This window comes from Podarcis cretensis (assembly GCF_951804945.1).
Source record: "Podarcis cretensis genome assembly, chromosome: 13".
Classification (NCBI taxonomy): Eukaryota; Metazoa; Chordata; class Lepidosauria; order Squamata; family Lacertidae; genus Podarcis; species Podarcis cretensis.
This window is the reverse complement of record NC_137182.1, coordinates 17,493,077-17,514,274: the sequence shown is the minus strand read 5'-3', so window position 1 is coordinate 17,514,274 and position 21,198 is coordinate 17,493,077. Positions and strand designations below refer to the sequence as shown.

The 21,198-nt window shown below is 46.9% G+C and overlaps 2 protein-coding genes across 3 annotated transcripts in view; one reads left to right on the top strand and one right to left on the bottom strand.

Annotated features, from left to right (window-relative positions):
* Positions 1–2,807, bottom strand: part of DNAJC7 (DnaJ heat shock protein family (Hsp40) member C7) — a 34,230-nt gene extending 31,423 nt beyond the window's left edge. Inside the window, exon 1 of the mRNA XM_079949723.1 lies at positions 2,535–2,807. Coding sequence (XP_079805849.1) covers positions 2,535–2,662 — 128 coding nt within the window. The 5' untranslated portion in view covers positions 2,663–2,807. The remainder of the gene's footprint in view (positions 1–2,534) is intronic.
* Positions 2,808–4,611: 1,804 nt separating this feature from the next.
* On the top strand, positions 4,612–19,846 carry NKIRAS2 (NFKB inhibitor interacting Ras like 2). Of its 2 annotated transcripts, none has more exons than XM_079950144.1 (4): positions 4,612–4,715; positions 6,442–6,572; positions 11,384–11,625; positions 16,786–19,846. In XM_079950144.1, the coding sequence occupies exons 2-4, from the start codon at positions 6,479–6,481 to the stop codon at positions 17,023–17,025; spliced, it is 576 nt and encodes a 191-aa protein (XP_079806270.1). In that variant the 5' UTR covers positions 4,612–4,715; positions 6,442–6,478; the 3' UTR covers positions 17,026–19,846. The 2 variants fall into 2 exon arrangements, with proteins under 2 accessions (XP_079806270.1, XP_079806271.1); XM_079950145.1 differs by lacking the exon at positions 4,612–4,715 and adding an exon at positions 4,730–5,046.
* Positions 19,847–21,198: the final 1,352 nt, after the last annotated feature.

The following is a 21,198-nucleotide window of genomic DNA, read 5'->3' as shown; positions in this document are numbered from 1 at the left end:
GCAGGACAGCTAAATTAACCGTTCCCTATCTCTCATTACTGTAATAACTGTGACACACCCCAAGACCGTAGGGCAGGAAAAGAGTCCAAAGAAACACGTGCCATTTCCTTTCCCCACAAAAATCTCATTCAGTTAAGTTAGGCAGCCAGAAAAGGATTCCCCCCCCCCCCCTTCTGTCACATCTCCCTGCTCATTCAGTCAGACAAGGTCACCGCTCCAGCAGTTACCCTGGAAGTTGCTACTATACTTAATCAGATGACTAGTCTATGTAGCTCATTCTTATCTACTTTACACTGAAAGGCAGTTGCTGTCCAGCATTTCAGATACATACTACCCCCATCAGTCTTACTTGGGAGATACCAGGGATTGAACATGGGAGCTTTTGACCGTCCAGATGTTGCTGAATGACAACTCCCATCACCCCTACAAACACAGCCAAAGGCCAGGTATGGCGAGAGTTGTAACCCAGCGACATCTGGAGGGCCAAAGGTTTCCTGGACCTGATGCAAAGTGTGAGATCTAGCCATTCCCTCACAGAGAACAAATCACAAGTTCTTGAATTGTTATCCGAAACTCTCCGCAAACCACAACTCAAGGGCAATCGGTTTTCACAATACACCTCTGGACTAGTCACTGACTTAGCCACAAGATAAGTTTAAAATATTTATTTTTCTCCCCAAAGAACAGACCTGGCTGTAATCCAACCAGGCTTATAAGTGAGGAATGAGTGGAAGGTTAAATCCTCATTTCTACTGAAGCAGATTTCTAGCCACTTTTGTGAAACAATTGAGTGCTTCCACTTAACACCAGACTTGCAACTTTTATCAACAAGATGGGGAAATGCAGTGTCCCACCAAATATTTCATACTGGAACCCCAATTAGTCCTCTGCAATAAGTGAACTAATACAAACCAACCAGAATACCAATATGGTGTTCATCTCCATTTATCGAAGTTGTATGGCAACTTCCCACTGGAAGAACAGCTTTGATCGATCCCCAACCCAAGAGGGTACTACGTGCTGCACTCATCACACTGTCAAAAGCACATGACTTATCCCAAAGAATCCTGGGAGCTGTAGTTACCCCCTAACAGAACTACAATTCCCACCACCCTTCAGACCCCTGGATTCTTTACACCTGCAGCGGTGTGTATGTGTTTTAAGCATATGATGTGTATGCCGCCACAATCCCTAACCCCAACGCTTCTAAAACTTTTACCCACTATGAGCACCGTTAGCTGCCTTGAGACCATTTTGTGGAAAGGTGGGACATAAATTAAACAAATAAAAAAGAACCAAACAAATACAGTTACACTACAGCAATACTGGGTCATATGCCAAGGATCCCTGGCTTGTGAAGGTATGTGAAGCACTTCAAGGACTCTGATAAATAATAACACAATCCTAAACACACTTAGAACTGCAGCATTAGGGAACAAGGCCCATTGAACTCTGCCTTAAGCGCACACGTCAGGCTCAAAAGAGGATGAAGACTCCTGGGCTGAGCCTTGGGCTCTTTTGAGGACTAAATCCTACTATTAAACCCTCACACATACACACTTTAAAACCTCAAATACAGTGGTACCTCGGGTTAAGGACTTAATTCGTTCTGGAGGTCTGTTCTTAACCTGAAACTGTTCTGAACCTGAAGCACCACTTTAGCTAATGGGGCCTCCTGCTGCTGCCTCACCGCCGGAGCACGATTTCTGTTCTCATCCTGAAGCAAAGTTCTTAACCTGAGGTAATATTTCTGGGTTAGCGGAGTCTAACCTGAAGCGTATGCAAACTGAAGCATATGTAACCTGAGGCACCACTGTACCACTTTACTGTATGGGACCAAGGACTCCTCTTGCACAACATGTTACTCCTAACGGTGTGCAGTTAAGAGGCTTTGACAAAGTCTAATAAGTGGAGAATTGAAGGAGGAGCCTTCTAGGAACATAGTAGGCTGCCTTATACCAAGTCAGAACCGCTGGCCCATTTTGCTCAGTACTGCCTACACTGGTTGGCAGCATCTCTCTGGGGTTTCAGCCCAGGAAGCCTCTCCCCAGCCCAACCTGGAGTTGCCAGCAGGGACTGAACCGGGGACCCTCTCCTTGCAAGGCAGACTCTTGAGGGGTAGCCCCCATCCCATAACTCACCCTCCCAGCCCCTGGCATTTCAGAAGCAGCACACGGGTCCACACAGACCAGCCTCTCTCAACCTTGGCCACCCCCCCCAAGGATCTTGATGGACTACAGCTCCCATCACCCCCCTGGCCATCTAAGGGATGATGGGAGTTGTAGTCCAGCGACACCTTCAGGGAATACACACAATTAATTGGCTTTATCCCACGGTCCTTTGGGGGCACAGCTGACGACAATGCACCTCTCTCTCGCGCGCACCCCCAACCCCCACTTACTCCCCCCCACCTGCAGTGCAGGCCCCGCCCCTCGCCGCCTTCTCCCCTCCCCCACCCGCACACCGAGGCAGCCCCTCCCCCCCCCCCGTGTGGGGAGTGTGCCTGGAGGGGGCCCTCGGGCGGAGGCTCTTACCTGCGCGTCCCCGCGTCCTCGTCCTCGTCGCTCAACATCGCCGGCCCCTCAGGGTGAGAAGGCGCCACCAGGTTCGCCGCCGCGGGCGTCATGATCACGTCGCACTCGCCTCCTCCCGCCGCCGCCATCTTGGCTTCCTTGTTGCAGGCGATCAACGGCCGGCGAGCCGGGAAGGGAGAGAAAAGGGAGAGAGAGAGAGAGAGAGAGCGGGAGAGCGAGAGCGAAAGGAGGACGGGAACGGAAGCTCACACGTCCACTTCCGGAGAACGAGTCGATGCGGGTAGAACGCCCACTTCCGGCTTGGCTGAACAAGGAGAGGAAGGATCGGAGTCCGCCAAGAGGGAACCCCGGCTCCTCCTTTTTTTTCTGTGTGGCGGGAGGAGCCCCTTCAACTCGTGAGAGGAATAAGCATAAAAGGGACTCAAAAAGATGGATAATTATTATTTGCCCGTGCTCACCAATCCATATCTGATCTGTATCCGGAAATTTTTAATGTTTGACGTTTTATTATGTTTTTATGCGTGTTGAGAGACGCCCAGAGTGGCTGGGGCAACCCAACCAGATGGGTTGCGTATTATTATTATTATTATTATTATTATTATTATTATTATTAACAAGTTGTTGTACATCATAATATGATGCTCTGGCATTCATTCTCTCTCATGTCAGTCCACAAGTAAAAAATGATAATTGTTGCAACTGTTTTACTTTATTGCTGTATGTTCACATGCAACCAAGTTTGTAAGTCTGTGCAAATATTTTTATTTCTTATTTTGAATTTTACAAAATCAATAAAAGAACAATTTAAACAAGAAAAAAAACAAAAACCTGAGGCTGGCCTGTACTTACGGGGGCTCGTTGCTGGGATTGGGTTCCCTCAGTCCTTATTTATGCTTGCTTAGGAAGGAGCTTTGTTAAACTCAGCTGGATTCATCACTTTAAAGAAAAAAAACCTATGTAGAAGTACATAACTAACATTTTATATAAATATATTCAATCACCCTGAGAAACACACCAGAAGGATATGACAGTGATAACTTTCCTATAGTCCTCATTTCCAACATCTGGTCCACTCAAAGCTTGAATCGGAACCTGTGGCCTGTCCAGATGCTGTTGGATTCCAACTCCCATCAGCCCCAACCAGCATGGTCAATGGTCAGGGATTATGGGAGCTGTAGTCCAAAAAGTGGCTGGCTGCTGCAGGTTCTTCATCCCTGCTATATAGCTTTAGAACACGAGATTTTCCTTTAGCTAGCATAACTAATGGTGGCTTTTTATGGCTAATGGTTGTTAATAAACCTATCCTTCTCAACTAATGTATTTTGAGTCATCTTAGGGCTCACCCTCTTGTGCTGTGCCTAGAAAGCATGGGTCCAAGAGGTTTTTAGGTTACCCCACCATTCTTGTTTGTTCTGATTCAGTGGTAAATCCAATCCAACTCCCATCAGTGGTTCTGATCTGGTGGAACACTCTGTCACAAGAGACTAGGGCCCTGCGGGACTTGACATCTTTCCACAGGGCCAGCAAGGCAGAGCTGTTCCGCCTGGCCTTTGGCCAAGGCACAGCCTGACCCCCTCCTTTGGCAATCCTCACAGAACTCTAGACCAATGGTTGCCATTAATTTGATTTTGAATTGATTTTAAAATGAATTGATTTTAGAATGCTGTGTTACTTTTATTGTTGTTAGCCGCTCTGAGCCTGGCTTCGGCTGGGGAGGGTGGGATATAAATAATGTATTATTATTATTATTATTATTATTATTATTATTATTATTAACAGCAAGTTTTCCCAGGAGAAAGCAGCCAGTGGCTATCCACCTTGTGGCAGAGAATTCATAAGTTAATTGTGAAAAAAGTGTGATCACAGCACATAACCATTCTCTCTGTTGTAGTATTCCACCATTTCCCCCATCGCACAGAAACGCACGCTGTGCACTGTGCAACTCTTCCGCACTGTGCAATTTATGCTGCTGTCTTAAGTGTTCTGCATCTGAAGCGCCCTTGGCAATTGCTGAGCATAGCATAGCAACATTTCACATGCAACCCTAGATGGAGCTGTGGGCTGCATCCTTCTCTTTCTGCCACTTCTCCTAGCTCCGCTGACTTGTTGGCCCTCAGTTCCTCTCCAGGCTGAAGCTGAAGGCAGAAAGTAACGAAACAAAGGGGCAGGCGCCTTGGGAAGGTAGGTCTATATAGCCCCATGCAGGTGTGCGCTGATCAGCCGATCAGGATCAGCCAAACTTTCTCAGATGAAGCTCTCAAAACAGGATGCACCATTTAGAAAAGCAAGATCAGTGTGGAATTGCATGCTCACGTCGTACCAAGGGTTTATGCCACTCGTTTATGTGACAGCAGACCTGTGCACAGGCCCAACAGGGAACAGCCACCAGTCCAGGCTTTCTGGTTAGCAAATCTGTATGACGCAAAAGGAAAAGAGTCTGGCAGTGCCTTGAAGAGGAGTGCATTCGTTGTTGGCATAACCTTTTGTGAATTAGAGCCTACTTCGATGCAAGGTGAATCCTATGCTGGGCACGGAGTAAAAAGGATTAGGAATAGAGGGGCAAAAGTCTAGTGAAATTTGACACTTCTATGTGACATAGAGGGACGCAGGTGGCGCTGTGGGTTAAAGCCTCAGCGCCTAGGGCTTGCCGATCAAAAGGTCGGCGGTTCGAATCCCTGCGGCGGGGTGCGCTCCCGCTGCTCGGTCCCAGCGCCTGCCAACCTAGCAGTTCGAAAGCACCTCCGGGTGCAAGTAGATAAATAGGGACCGCTTACCAGCGGGAAGGTAAACGGCGTTTCCGTGTGCGGCTCTGGCTCTGGCTCTGGCTCTGGCCAGAGCAGCGATGTCACGCTGGCCACGTGACCCGGAAGTGTCTCCGGACAGTGCTGGCCCCTGGCCTCTTAAGTGAGATGGGTGCACAACCCCAGAGTCTGTCAAGACTGGCCCGTACGGGCAGGGGTACCTTTACCTTTTATGTGACATAGAAAATGTATGCAAGATGAAAATAGCGACCTTTTTGCAACAACAATGAAAACTTATTTTCTGTGCAATGCTTGCAATGGGCAAGAAACACATGACTTGGACTCCTTAGCAGGCTTTGAATAAACATCCACAAGTTTATTAGTTAAATATATGATAGACAAGGCAAGGATATGTACAATTTTATAATATGCAGAGAATAATATGTGCAAAGAAACCAGAGAGGGGAGCTGAGGGAAGTCCTGGGTGGGAGGGAGAGGGGGGGATGGGGGAGGGGAAGGGAAAAATAATGTAATTGAATGCCTGGATTGATAAATTGTTATGTTGAAACTGTTTAATAATTTAAAAAAAGAGAGAAAAGAAACGCATGGACGTGATTAAATCAGATTGCAGGATAATATTTGATACAATGCAGCATTGGAATGATATGTTCCTCAAATAATAAAATGTGTGAATCGGATCTGCAGAGCTGGAGATAAGTTTCTAGAGCTCCTGATGGGGTCAGTCGAAAGCAAGACTGCTGGACCTTGCAGTGTGTCTTTCCCCAGACGACTGATCCTTTTAGGGCTGCTTGCATTCCTGCTCACGCCCTTTCCCCCAATTTGCTGGTACAAACCTGGGCTCCAGGCAGCCTGGCTGTTCTGCTGGAAGTCCCTCCCTGAAACTCCAAAAAACAGCCTCAGGCACATAGCTCAGCGACAGAGTGTTTGCATGCAGTAGGTTCCAGGTTCAGACCCTGGCTCTTCTTGGTATGGCTGGGGACAGACTCCTGCCTTAAACCTTGGAAAGCTGTTGTCAGTCCGCATAGACAATACGGAGCTAGACAGACTGATGTCCTTTGGTGCTTCCTTTGCTCCTGCGCCCACACAGAGATGTGTGGGTGTTTGTATGCGTATGTATGCTTTCACCGCATGCCTTCCATTTGCAGCTTCTTGCATTCTTCCTCTTCCCCCACCGACCAGAAGATGGGGAAGAGCTGTAAAGTGGTAGTATGTGGGCAAGCGTCCGTTGGGAAGACCTCTATCCTGGAGCAGCTCCTCTATGGGAACCATGTGGTCGGTGAGTGTTGGCTTTCAGCTGGGCACAGCTCACTAGCCTTGCTTGTTCAGGCCTAAACTGGTTTTTAAGGCAAATCCAGGCCCCCTCCAAGTGTCCCTATTTTCTGGGGACAGTCCTGGATTTACAGAAGCCGTCCCGGATTCTGAGTTGATCCCGGAATGTCCTGCATTTCCTTAGGACGTCCCTGTTTTCATCAGAGAAATATTGGAGGGTATGGTAGGACGTCCCTGTTTTCACTGGAGAAATGTTGGAGGATATGGAGATAAGGAACTATTCAGCCTTTAGAAGACATCTGAAGGCAGCCCTATATAGGGAAGTTTTTGTTTAAAGTTTAATTATGTTTTTATATATGTTGGACACCACCCAGAGATGGGTGGGGTGGTAATAATAATAATAATGGTAATAATAATAATAATGATAATAATGATAATAATAATACAGTGGTGCCCCACAAGACGAACGCCTCACAAGACGGAAAACCCGATAGACGAAAGGGTTTTCCGTTTTGGAGGCGCTTCGCAAAACGAATTCCCCTATGGGCTTGCTTTGCAAGACAAAAATGTCTTGCGAGTTCCTGCGGGGTTTTTTCCCTTTTCCCCCCCTTTTCCTAAGCCGCTAAGCCGCTTATCAGCTGATCCGCTAAAAGCAGCTAAACCGCTAATAGCGCTAATCCGCTAAGCCGTCAATGGGCTTGCTTCGCAAGACGAAAAAACCGCTATACGAAGAGCCTCACGGAACGGATTAATTTCGTCTTGCGAGGCACCACTGTACGTCCCATTTTCATCAGAGAAATGTTGGAGGGGATGACTATGCTGCTTGTTCAAGCCAAAACCATTTTTTAAGGCTAATTTACTGTACAGAGCCATTGCGAAAATTAAAAAGCGTCTGTTGCTTGCCTATGTATGGCCTGCCCACCATTGGGAGTGATTCTAAGTGGCCAGGGAGAAAATATCCTAGCCAGGGTCCCATGTTTCTTGGGGAGTGTCACCTGTTTTACCACCCCCTGGCCTCAATTCCAATGCTCTTCTCAGGCCCTGATTCACAAAAAGGTAGCAGCAAGAAGTAATGTGTTTCTATCAGTTACTCTGTAGCTCCAGAATGAATGTCCCCCTCTCTCTCAGTGGCGGGTCTTCGGGAGAGGGCGCAGAACCCCACTTTTCTGTCTGACCCGCAGCTCAGCGGGTTAGTTCTTTCGTTAAGTACCGTTCACTCTGTTTTCTTTGTAGGGGGTTAAAAATTATTTTTGATTCTTTGCACACTGCCTAGCGATGCAGCTTGAAGAATTAAATATATAGCCACTAGGAAGTTAACATGCAGTGCAGAATCGTGAGCAAAGTGGAAGTTCAGTTTGACTGGGTTACACGGGACCCAGGGAGAGGGGGAATTTGATGTTGTGTTAGTTAGGCAGGCAGGAGAATACAGATGGTTGGGTGTTTGCTCGGGGCCCAAGGCCAGCAGAGGGCTCATTACCCTAGCAGTATTACCATTTCCACTTTGTAGAGAGCACCTAAGAAGATCAAATGCAGCACAAGATCATGCTCAGTTTGCAAACCCCACCTCTTTTAGGTTAAGGGCCCCCACAAAGGATACTGTTGTTGAGAGTGCCACCCCTACCCCCCCAAAAAAAAATCCTGGAGTCTATACTGAGGGTGGGTAAAGGGCCGAAAGGCTGGTCAGCTGACAAAATTGAATTCTGGAGACAAACAAAAAAAACGCAGAGGCAGAGTGTCAAGAAAAATGTGGAAGGAGTAGAGTGCTGCTGGCAGAAAAACTGCAGACAGGTGAGGCAGCTTTGGAGTCTTACACAATAGGCAAATCTGTCTCAACCAGTCGTGAATATGGGGCAAACCAAATGCTGCAGAAAACTTGGGCCACATAGCAATTGCACTCAGGCTGCATTCTTCTCCTTCTTTGGCGATCATTCGTAGCTGAGTAAGATTGTCTTCCATAAACACGGTTTTGACAGTGGGTCCGTAAGTGACTGTGGAGGCCAATTCTGGATCCACACGACCTTCCGGAGTGGGGACATTGGTTTCCTGGCGGGAGTTGATCACGGTGTGGATTTGCCAAGTGTGCCTTCCTCTTAGCACGTTTCTCCCTTACGTCCTGCGTTTAAGCGTCTTCAAAGCCCATGACACCCTTGGTAAAGGCTGCTCTCCAGTTGGAGCACTCGCAGGCAAGTGTTTCCCAATTGTTGGTGTTTATACTACATTTTTTTAGATTTGCCTTGAGTCACTCTTTTGTTGACCACCAGCATTACGCTTTCCATTTTTAAGTTTGGAATAGAGTAGTTGCTTTGGAAGACAATAATCAGGCATCCGCATAACATGACCAGTCCAACGAAGTTGATGTTGAAGAATCGTTGCTTCAATACTGGTGATCTTTGCTTCTTCCAGTACACTGGCATTAGTTCACCTATCTTCCCAAGTTACTGGCTTAAAGTGCAGCTACGGGCTTATCCACATTTACCTTTCCTCCGATCTTTCCAGGCATGGTTCGCAATTAAAAGCTCCATCTCTGAGGACCCTTTCTTTTCCTTTCTTTTCCTTTTTCCTCTAGAGCTTTCCCCACAAAAACCCGCTCTTTAAAGCTCAATTGGAGCAAACAGGAATCCTCAGAAAAACCAAATTGACATTTGCTCCAATTCAGCTTTAAAGAGCGGCTTTCGTAAGGCATGCTTGGAGCAAAATAAACCTGGGTGCTTGGAGACAGATCTTTAAGTCACAGTCTTCTGCCTGGAAAGAACAGGGCAAAAAGTACAGTGGTACCTTGGGTTACATACACTTCAGGTTACATATGCTTCAGGTTACAGACTCCGCTAACCCAGAAATAGTACCCCGGCTTAAGAACTTTGCTTCAGGATGAGAACAGAAATCATGCTCCGGCGGTGTGGCGGCAGCAGGAGGCCCCATTAGCTAAAGTGGTGCTTCAGGTTAAGAACAGTTTCAGGTTAAGAACGGACCTCCAGAACGAATTAAGTACTTAACCTGAGGTACCACTGTAAGTGTGGATAAGCCCTAGGTCGTTCTTTTTCTCAATTCGGGTTGGAGCTGGTTTGAGGGGAAAACACACAAAAATGCAATATGTCCTAAGAAATTAGAGAACATGTATGGACGTGGGTGGCACTGTGGGTTAAACCACAGAGCCTAGGACTTGCAGATCAGAAGGTTGGTGGTTCGAATCCCCGCGACGGGATGAGCTCCCATTGCTCTGTCCCTGCTCCTGCCAACCTAGCAGTTCGAAAGCACGTCAAAGTGCAAGTAGATAAATAGGTACCGCTCCGGCGGGAAAGTAAACCGCGTTTCCATGCGCTGCTCTGGTTTGCCAGAAGCGGCTTAGTCATGCTGGCCACAGCTGTATGCCGGCTCCCTTGACCAATAAAGCGAGATGAGCGCCGCAACCCCAGAGTCGGCCATGACTGGACCTAATGGTCAGGGGTCCCTTTACCTTTACCTTTACCTTTACCTTTACGGATAGTGTATAACATAATGTTTGCACTGCTTTCCAAAGCAGTGGTGGGAACGGACCCGATGCAGGGCAAATTGGAGTGTGGGCACAGCCCTGGTCCCTGACACAGAGTATGGTCATCAGTCAGACCAAGGGCTGGTTCTCCCTGCTCTAGCACAGGTCCAATTGCGTTTAACAGCTGCATGGCAGGCAGAAATCCAACAGGTGCAGCTTTTACCTGGCATAGAGATGCACCGATGGCACTATGCATCAGTTATTTAGGGCCAAACTGAATATGACATTAAATGCATCTTTGCCTTCAGTACAAAGTGGCTGTTTTGTTTTTAAAGGCAAATTCCATTAGCTTAGTAGGGCTGGTAGTTACCAGATCAGGAGTGGAGAGAGAATGTAGCTTTTTCCACATGGAAAATCCCTCTTCTAGAACTGAGATTTGCATTTGGAGGAAATTATTCACAGGCACTAATGGAAGATTTCTTCCCAATGTAGATAGCAACTGCAGAGACATTTGCTTTTTTGGGTGGGCGGGGAGTTAGCAAAAGATTCTCTGGCTACTGTACAAAGTAAAGGTAACAGTGTTGGCCCATAAGAAAAATTAAAGAAAGGAACATTGTATGGAAATAATGACCAGGTGGAATTTAGTAACTTGGTATGTCAAGAAAGGAAGTGGGGGTTCCTAGAATTGGAATAATTATAAGTTGCTATAAAAGAGGAAAAGTTCCCAATTAGATATGAATAGGCTCTTCTCTCTCATCTTTAAACTTCGCATGGTGCAAATAACTGTATTTAAACGAATTACATTATTTATATGTATTTTTAAAATTATGCAAACTATAAGGTAATTGTGTATGCCGTATTTTTCTGTGTATAGGACACCCCCATGTATAAGACGCTTCCTATTTTGGGGGACTCCAAATTAAGAAAACACCCCTCAGCACTACCCGTGTATAAGGCGAGCCCCAATTTTAAACCTAATTTTTTTGGTAAAAAAAGCCTTAGTCTTATACACGGAAAAATATGGTAATTACACAATATTTTGTGAACATTTGTATGATATCTTCAATTTGTAAATAAAGCCCTAAATCCATAGTAGGGTACTAAGTTTATTAGGCCAGCTGCCAAAATATCACACGAGATTATGAGTTCTCCAGAACTCCTTAGTTTACCTGATGGAAGAGTTCTGGAGAACTCAAGAACTTGCGAGTTATTTTGTTCTTGTTGGCCTAACAAAAGCACTGCCCCTGGCTGCTGCGAGTATGGAGAGAACGAATCCTTCTGAGAAAACACTCCCGACAATTTCCGTGTGTCCAGTAATTGCTGCCCTCTGTCCCGTTGGCTGTGTGCAGGTTCAGAGATGATCGAAACCCAAGAGGACATTTACGTGGGCTCCATCGAGACGGACCGGGGGGTTCGGGAGCTGGTGCGCTTCTATGACACTCGAGGCTTGAGGGATGGGCTGGAATTGCCCAAGCACTGCTTCTCCTGCACTGATGGATACGTGCTGGTTTACAGTATTGACAGCAAGGAGTCCTTCAAGAGGGTGGAGATTCTGAAGAAGGAGATAGACAAGAGCAAGGATAAAAAGGAGGTTGGTGCGCTTACACCGAAAGGTGTGTGTGGGGGGCCCTCCAGATGTAGTTGGACACCCATCAGCCCCATTCAAGATGGCCAGTGCTGCGGGATAACGGAGTCCCTCTGGCAGCCATAACGTCGTCACTCCTGGTCTAGAGCTCTCTGGCTTTTATTATATTTATTGAATTTATATACAGTAGTACCTCTGGTTACGAACTTAATTCGTTCCGGAGGTCCGTTCTTAACCTGAAACCGTTCTTAACCCGAGGTACCACTTTAGCTAATGGGGGGCCTCCCGCTGCTGCTGCTGCCGCCGCGCGATTTCTTTTCTCATCCTGGGGCAAAGTTCTGAACCTGAGGTACTACTTCCAGGTTAGCGGAGTCTGCAACCCGAAGTGTTTGTTACCCGAGGTGTTTGTAACCCGAGGCACCACTGTCTCAGGGCAGTTCACAGAAAAGATGACAGTATATAAAATCAAAAGGAAAACAATAATCCAATAACCTCCCCCCGCCAAAAGAGCCACATTTTAAAAGGGTACAGGATGTCAAACAGATCAACCAAAGGCCTGGTTAAAAATGAACGTTTTTGCCTGGCGCCTAAAGGTGTATAATGAAGGCATCTTGCGGAGAGCATTCTACAGAAGGGAAGCCACTGCAGAGAAGGCCCTGTTCTCGTGTTGCCATCCTCCGGACCTCTCAAGGAGGCAGCACACGAAGGAGGGCCTCAGAAGATGATCTCAGGGTCCACATAGGTTCATATGGAGAGAGGCGGTCCTTGAGGTATTGCAGTCCTGAGCCGTTTAAGGCTTTATAGGTCAAAACCAGCACTTTGAATTGGGCCCAGAAACTAATTGGTAGCCAGTGCTGTTGAACCAGGATCGGTGTAATATAACCAAACCATCATGTTCCGGTGAGCAACCTGGCCACTGAATTCTGCACTAGCTGAAGTTTCTGAACCATCTTCAGAGGCAGCCCTACGTATAACACATTGCAGTAATCTAAACTTGAGGTTACATAGAGCATAGACAACAGTAGTTAGGCTCTCCCTGTCCAGATAGGGGCGTAGCTGGACCACCAGCCGAAGCTGATGGAAGGTACTCCGGGCCACTGAGGCCACCTGAGTTTTTGAACTTCCTTTCCTCCAACGCTTTACAGATTAGCAGCACATGGTCATGGGGCGCAATCTAGGGGAGGGCAAGGCTCCCCCACAATTTTCAAGGAGGGGGCCAGGCCCCCTCAAAATTCCACAGCAGCCATGCATTCACACTCTGCGGGATGTGTTTGCGCCGTGTGCGTAAGCCAACGCGGCGTACGCATAACATGTCAGTACGCACCGTGAAGTGTGCACATGGTGTGCTTACATCACACGGCCCTGGCCCCCACAATCTCAAGTGTGCTTGCCTGTACATCATGCATTTAAAGCAGAGGTCAGCAAACTTTTGCAGCAGGGGGCCGGTCCACTGTCCCTCAGACCTTGTGGGGGGCCGGACTATATTTTTTGGGGGGGCGGGGAAATGAATGAATTCCTATGCCCTACAAATAGCCCAGGGACACGGGTGGCGCTGTTGGTTAAACCACAGAGCCTAGGACTTGCCAATCAGAAGGTTGGCGGTTCAAATCCCTGCCACGGGATGAGCTCCCGTTGCTCAGTCCCTGCTCCTGCCAACCTAGCAGTTCGAAAGCACGTCAAAGTGCTTATATTGTATTGTATTGTCTTTTTTTTCCTCTCTTTGTCTTTTTTCTTCCCCCCCTTTTTTGTAGTGTTTAAAAGTAATAAATATATATATATTTTTTAAAAAAAGATAAATAGGTACCGTTCCGGTGGGAAGGTAAACAGCATTTCCGTGCGTTGCTCTGGTTTGCCAGAAGCGGCTTAGTCATGCTGGCCACATGACCCAGAAGCTGTACACCGGATCCCTTGGCCAATAAAGCGAGATGAGTGCCGCACCCCAGAGTCTGCCACGACTGGACCAAATGGTCAGGGGTCCCTTTACCTTTACAAATAATGCATTTTAAACAAAAGCACATATTCTACTCATGTAAAAACACCAGGCAGGCCTCACAAATAACCCAGAGATGCGTTTTAAATAAAAGGACACATTCTACTCATGTAAAAACTCGCTGATTCCCGGACCGTGCACAGGCTGGATTTAGATGGCGATTGTGTCTTAGTTTGCCTACCCATGATTTAAAGCATATTTAAAGCATGTGACTTCCCCCCAGAGGATCCTGGGAACAGTAATTTGTTAAGGGTTCTGGTAATTATAGCTCTGCGAGGGGCATGAGAGGTCATGTGCTTTAACTATATGGTGTGTGAGAGATGCCACAGATTCTCTCTGGTCAGTTCCCGCTACAAGGTCGCGGCTCGATTTAAAGTGAGTCATGGAAAAACATGAGGACTGTTGCTGAGGAGAGGAGCGAAGAATGCACTCTGGGGCTCAGGTCTGGCTAGTCTCTCAGGTCGGGCAAGCTTTGGGAATATTTGGGTCAAGGCCTTCAAAAACAATAACAGCTGTGTTTGAGGGCCATAAACTTAACACATGAGGGAAAAACCAATAAGCACTTTTAAACTTGCATTAAAAAGATTTCAGCCACAGTGCCTTTTGAAAAACATGATGAAACCTTGAACTGATTTGAATGCAGTTGCCAGAGAAAAATGTGTAATAATTACATGTAATAGCCAGCAGAGCCTGTATTGTTAGCTTGTAAGCAGTAGCTAAAAGGACAAAAAATACTGCTGTTTCCTCACCCCCTCATCCACCCACTCTGTAAAATAGACAGCATTTGCCCTCTTATTTTGAGTTTTGACATTTTAGCTCTTAAGAAATCCTTCTGCACTGTAAAACTTGTAATCAAATCACACGAGTGAATGGCAGTCCGGTAGAATAATTCACGTTAAGAATCACAAAATTGTACAGCTGTAAGGGACCCCAATAGTTATCTAGTGCAGAAATCTCACCTAAATCATATATGACAGAGGGTCGTCCAACTTCTGTTTAAAAATCTTTGAGGAGGAAGAGTTCACCACCTCTCATGAGCGTCCGTTCCACTAAAAATCTTCTTCATTTGGTGTTCTGTGGGGACTCTCACTTCTGCCCCAGGGGACATTTAAAAATGGCTTCTCACTGCTAGCAGTTAGAATATTATATGCTCAAAAATGGAAGGGCAAAAAACTCCCAACTAAAGAACAATAGTGATATTGCTTGATTAAATATGTGGAACTTGCCACTATGTCAGTGAGAATAAGGGTCCAAGATGAGAGAAGGATATGGGAAGAGTGGGGATTTTGGGGGAGGATTTAGAGAGATACAATAAACTAATAAATTTCCAAGTAGGGTTAGAAATATGAACAGCAGTGAAAAGCAGTATGGTAAATGTTGTGGGGATTTGAACCACCAACTTTCTGATCGGCAAGCTCAAGAGACTCAGTGGTTTAGACCACAGTGCCACCCGTGTCTCTTAAGGTGTGCTTGGCACCAAAGGCAACAAGAGTTTTGAAGGGTTATTTATGATTGATTGTAAAAGGGCATTAAAAGAAACTTTTTCTGGTGACTTGCACACGGGGTATTTTTAACCTCTGTTTAGCCCATCATAATTTCCTTAAACCCTGTTTTACTCTAGAGCAGGGTTTCCCAAACCTGTGTCTCCAGCTGTTTTTGGCCTACAACTCCCATCTTCCCTTGCTAGCAGGACCAGTGGTCAGGGATGATGGGAACTGTAGTCCCCAAAAAAACCAAGCTGGATACAGAGTTTGGGAAACTTTGCTCTAGAGTCATCTTGCTATGAGCATTCATAAATAATGCTTTTAGGAGAAAGGCCAAAGGGGGAAAGGGTGTAGCTAGAGGAGAGGGTGTATTATCCCCACGGCACCAAACTGACCAAGAAAAGCCACTAAAACCTCGAGCTGACCCTGAGCTAGGTCTAGCTATCATGTCCCATGAGCTGAGAGCACATCTTGTACTTTCCTGACAGGGGAAGGTTAGGTTGCTATTGCTGAACAAGGAACAAAACAGTCGGACTCTTTCCTGCGCCACAACCCCAGGCTTCCTGTCCTGCTCATTGACTCATGCCCCTAGGAGTCATTCCCACCAACTTCAGAGCTTCAAGGCACAGCTGCTACGATAAACACCAGTACTCAAGTGGAGAAACTGCCTCCCTCCCCTTGGCTTTTGAGCCTGACGAAACTATTGATAAGGGAGCTCAAAGTAGTGTACATGGCCCAGTATACCTGAAGGAGCGTCTCCACCTCCATCATTCAGCCTGGACACTGAGGTCCAATGCCAACAGCCTTCTGGTGGTTCCCTCACTGCGAGAAGTGAGGTTGGAAACCAGGCAGAGGGCCTTCTCTGTAGTGGCGCCCGCCCTGTGGAATGCCCTCCCATCAGACGTCAAGGAAATAAGCAACTATCTGACTTTTAGAAGACATCTGAAGGCAGCACTGTTTAGGGAAGTTTTTAAGGTTTGAAGTTTTATCGTGTTTTTAATATTCTGTTGGGAGCCACCCAGAGTGGGTGGGGTATAACTAATAATAATAATAATAATACACAGTTCTCTTCCTCCTCATTTAATCCCTGTAACAACCCTGTGAGGCAGGTTAGGCTGATAGGCAGTGACTGGCACAAGGTTACCCAGCAAGCTTCATGGCCAAATGAGATTTGAATCCTGGTCTCCCAGGTCCTAGTCCATGGGGGCTGGATCTGGCCCAATCACCTTCTCAATCCGGCCCATGGACGGTCCGGGAATCAGCGTGTTTTTACATGAGTAGAATGTATCCTTTTATTTAAAATGCATCTCTGGGTTATTTGTGGAGCCTGCCTGGTGTTTTTACATGAGTAGAATGCATGATTTTATTTAAAATGCATCTCTGGGTTGTTTGTGGGGCATAGAAATTCATTCATTCCCCCCCCCCATATAGTCCACCCCCCCCAAGGTCTGAGGAACAGTGGACTGGCCCCCTGCTGAAAAAGTTTGCTGACCCCTGTCCTAGTCCAACACTCTTTAACAACTATACCACACTGGCTATACAAGAATGAAACTCGCCCGTAACTGGTTGCCCCTCTATCCTGCATCCTTAATCTGGTAACTGAGGAAGGGCCCACCAGCCTTGCTTACATGCAGATCTGTGCATTTCTCGTTCGTTTCATGCCAACTTGTCGTTTTGTTCCGTTTGCGATAGGTCACCATCGTGGTCTTGGGCAACAAGTGCGACTTGCAGGAGCAGAGACGCGTGGACCATGACGCAGTGCAGCACTGGGCCAAGGCCGAGAAAGTGAAGCTGTGGGAAATCTCAGTCGCCGACCGCCGGACCCTCATTGAGCCCTTTGTCTACCTTGCCAGCAAGATGACGCAGCCGCAGAGCAAGTCCGCCTTTCCGCTCAGCCGCAAGAACAAGAGTAGTGGTTCCGTGGACGGGTGACTTGGGTGCTGTGCCCACTGTATCTCGTGGACCTGCATGCACATAGGGCTGGCCTTACCTTGAGCCAACGTGAAAAGGGAACACCCAGTAGCAGATTCCTGATGAGCCACTCCTTTCCTTCCTCTCTTTGCATGTTCCCCCCCTTTTTTAAAAAAAAGGAGAACACCACAAGAACACAGTGGACGCCACTTTTGACTTGAATGGGGGGGGGACTCTCTGAAGCTGACACCACATGCCTGTGTCAAGTGCCAACAGGTGTGTTGTGCGATAAAAAAAGAGCAGCCTTGTTGCAATCACGGGCTAGGGGCACACTGGTGGCGCAAAACACAGTGAGGTTGCTTTCTCCTCACTGAGGTTCAAGTCCACATTTTTACAGAGAGAGGGTGGGGATGTCTTAACCCAGCGGCGTAACGTGGGTTGTCAGCACCCGGGGCAAGGCAAGTAATTTGCGCCCCCTAACCCGGGGCAAGGCAAGTAATTTGCGCCCCTAACCCCCCTAACCTGCCGCCGCCGCCAGCTTCTTTTTGCTGCTGCCTGGGCTGGTCGGGTGTGGTTCTCTCCCGCGCTCAGCACTGCGCTGGGCGGCCGCTGCACTGTCCCTCCCCCAGATAGTCCCTCCCCCGCTCTCTCTCCGCTCCGCACCGCACGCCTGGCACCCTCCCCCTCCACAGTGGGCGGCGACCCGGCAGCTCGGATCGGATTCGCACAGCCAGCACTGCAGTGAGAGAGAGTGAGTGAGCCAGGTAGGGGCAGAGAGCTGCGAGTGCGAGCGCTCCCCCCCCCAAATGTTGCACCCGGTGTGGCTGGCCCCCCCTGCACCCCCCACGCTACGCCACTGTCTTAACCTGAGGCATGTTACCTGATCTGTTTTCCTGCACCCAAAGCAAAGTACCCTATTCAGTGAAGTTGTCATCTGAATGTGCAGTGGCTTTCACAAGTGTACACACCTCAGCTTATGTTTCCAGTGGGGTGGACGTTGGTTTGAGACGAGGGGGAAACACCACACGGCAGTATTTCTCAAGAAACTACAGGATAAGGATGGATTGCAGCTAACCTGTGTATTTGGCTTCAGACACCAATGGTGGAAGTGCCACTGGAGTCAGAGGAAGTGGTAATGTGTACCCAGCCATTGTTGAATATTCAACCATGTTTGGAGCCATTCTTATTTTCCAAGCGGCTTTGTTTTTAGCCTTGGAAACCTGTGTTAAGGGTACCAAATTTTTGCTTTTGATTTGGGTCCCGAAGAGCAGCATGAGCAGCAGAGAGGGGAGTCTTCCTTGACCGACCCCATTTGAGTGGTGACCCTGATTCAGTTCCCTTCCCTTCCTTCTCCTTCTGCCCACCAAGGGAGGATGAGTGCTGTAGGGTGAAGCTGCAGGGCTATGGGGGCAATGAGGACAGTGGAATGTGCTGTTCAACATGGGAGCAAGCTCATGGCCAAGCTAATCTGTTATCTCCCAGACTTCTGGGCTAACAGGAAATATCTGCAGAAAGGCTTGTATTTGTTTATTGAGAAGAGAATGCTGAGTAATTGCGGATGGAAGAAAAGCAAACAGTGACATGCCTTAAGTTCAAGGCCGATCCTGGTGCAACTGCACTTCCTAATGATTAGTTTCCAGGCCCAATTTCAGAGTGGTGGTTTTGACCTATAAAGCCTTAAACGGCTCAGGACCGCAATAGCTCAAGGACTGCCTCTTTCCATATGAACTGACCTGGATCCTGAGATCATCTGAGGACCTTCTTCTGGGTCTGAGGACCTTCTTCTTGTGCCTCCTACTCGAGAGGTCACGAGAATGGGGCCTTCTCTGCAGTGGCTCCCTTCCTGTGGAATGCTCTCCCCAGGGAAATTTGCTTGGTTCCTTCATTATACATCTTTAGGCGCCAGGCAAAAACGTTCCTTTTTAACCAGGCCTCTGTTTGATTTGACATCCAATGCCCATTTAAAATGTGTTTTTTGGGGGGAGGGGGTTATTGGGTTGTTGTTTTTATTTTGATTATATATTTTGTGGTTTTATATTTTGATTTTGTTCTGTGAACCACCCTGAGACCTCCGGGTGTAGGGCGGTATATAAATTCAACAAACAAACAAACAGAAGTATGGGAAAAGTGTCATTCCAGGAATGGGATTTAACGCTTTGGGAAAGCTGATTTTGGTTAAATAGGTAGCTCAGTTGGGTAGAATGTGGTGCTCATAATGTCAAGGCCACAGGTTTGATCCCTGTATGGGGCAGCTGCATATTCCTGCACAGATGACCCTCAGGGTCCCTTCCAACTCTACAATTCTATGATTGTATATATATTTAAAAACACTCCAGTACATGGGATGGGTTTGATTTTGGACATCTCATGAATGGCTTTTCCAAACATAGTGACCCTGCTTTCCCAATCTGGTTTAGGAACAGTTATAAGCAATTTCTTGGACAGCTGGCATCAAATTAAGACTGCAATCCTATACATACTTACCTGGAAGTAAACTCCACTGAGCACTATCCATGGAAAGATCACTACTTAGCTGGAGTCAAGAATGAAGGTATAATAGTCGTCCAGAGATCGCCGGTTATGATAATGGCTAATAAGTGTATTGGAATCCTTTTAGCTCTGGTGTGTAAAACTATTATGAGGAATGCAGAATATATTATTACTTCTTTTATTAATAAAAGTTTTAGGTTATTGCACTTTCTTCCTGCACACTGAAAACTGGTGTCTTCCACCAAGGTGATAGTTAGGCTGTATGTTTATTTGGGCAATATGCAAATAGATGTAAACCAACTGGTTTTGCAAAATATAATTGGCCACCCAAAAATAAATAAATCTGTAACCAGTGAGCAGCCCTGGCACTTTGTTCCTGTTCAAGAATGGTAGAATCTGGACAAGCAGCTGAACTCAGAGATGCACTGAACTACATAAAGGCTACAGAGGATCTGAGACCATCGCAGACACTCCCTTCTACTTATTGCTAGATTTGTAACATTAGAAATTTAAACACACACACACACACTACAGATGTGGAGTAGGGGTGGCATCTGAGAGTTGTAGTTCAGCAACTCTCTGCAGGAGCAGATTGCCCCCCCCCAATATAAGGGTTAAACCTAGAATTGCACCCTTCATCCTAGATGTTGTTTTCCATATCCAGATGTATATTTCTTTTGTATAGGGGAAGAGATGCCACCCAGCTACAATCTGAAGTGGTGCAGTCCAGATTTACAGCCCCATTTTGCTGACTTGTGTAGACCAGTTTGTGTAGACCTTAGACTTGAGCTCTCTCTACCCATTTTACGATGCTGCTTCAACCTGCCGCAGAGCCAGAGTGAAAACGGGGGCAAATCCCAACGCCAACAGGCAATGCAAAGTCGCAACAAATACATGGAAATGAGCTGAAGGGATTTGAAAGGCTCCGGACACTTTTTTGAGGCGGCTGCAGATCACGCTATGCCAGTCCAGCTTGTGGTTAAGGTCTTGCCTGAGCAGCTCTCGCTGTCCCATCATCCGACAACAAACCAATGAGCCGAGAGTTGTTCTTCATTCACCTGTGTTCCATTTATTGACCAAGTAACACAGTAGAGCAATGGTTATCAAAATATTTTTTTTTACTTAAATCTCAACATTTTTATATATTTATATTTATATATAGTACATCAAAAATATACATTGAACCATCAGAGGGTGGAGTGGGGGAACAACGTACTGGCCCAAGTCCCTAGATTTGTGGTGGGTTTTCCTTTCACTTTTTTGTTTTTTTAAGGATCAAACATGGTTACGCATCACTCTTTTTTTTAAAGAAGAAAAATTTACATTTTTGGGTAGGGTGGGGGCACACACACTACTGAGAGCTATGGCCTAGGAGCCCTACCTACTACCTGGAGTACATTATATGCTATGTTCAAAGGCATTAATGCTTTGGATACAAAGGGAAAAAAGGGCGACGGAAGAAAGCGTCCACATTGTGTTCCTAAAGCAGCCTCTTGCTATATAATTATTAGCAGAAGGAATGGCTTCAACGGGGTTAAAGTGCCGAGTGTTTTGAAACACCAGCGCCGGAGTGGGCAGCGGAGGGCAGCTGCCTTTAGGCCGAGAGTCTGGTCAGAAGGTCTTATGGCTTTACGCGAAATATTAAGGTAGCGAAAGAAGCTGCAGGCAGCACAGCTGGGATTCGAAGTGCGCCCAGCGCTTGGC

Excerpts from the sequence above, each read along its gene's own strand:
- NKIRAS2 (XM_079950144.1), top strand. The coding sequence starts at position 6,479 with ATGGGGAAGAGCTGTAAAGTGGTAGTATGTGGGCAAGCGTCCGTTGGG. Across the intron at positions 6,573-11,383 it reads CTATGGGAACCATGTGGTCG|GTTCAGAGATGATCGAAACC; the intron begins GTGAGTGTTGGC and ends GGCTGTGTGCAG. Across the intron at positions 11,626-16,785 it reads AGAGCAAGGATAAAAAGGAG|GTCACCATCGTGGTCTTGGG; the intron begins GTTGGTGCGCTT and ends CGTTTGCGATAG.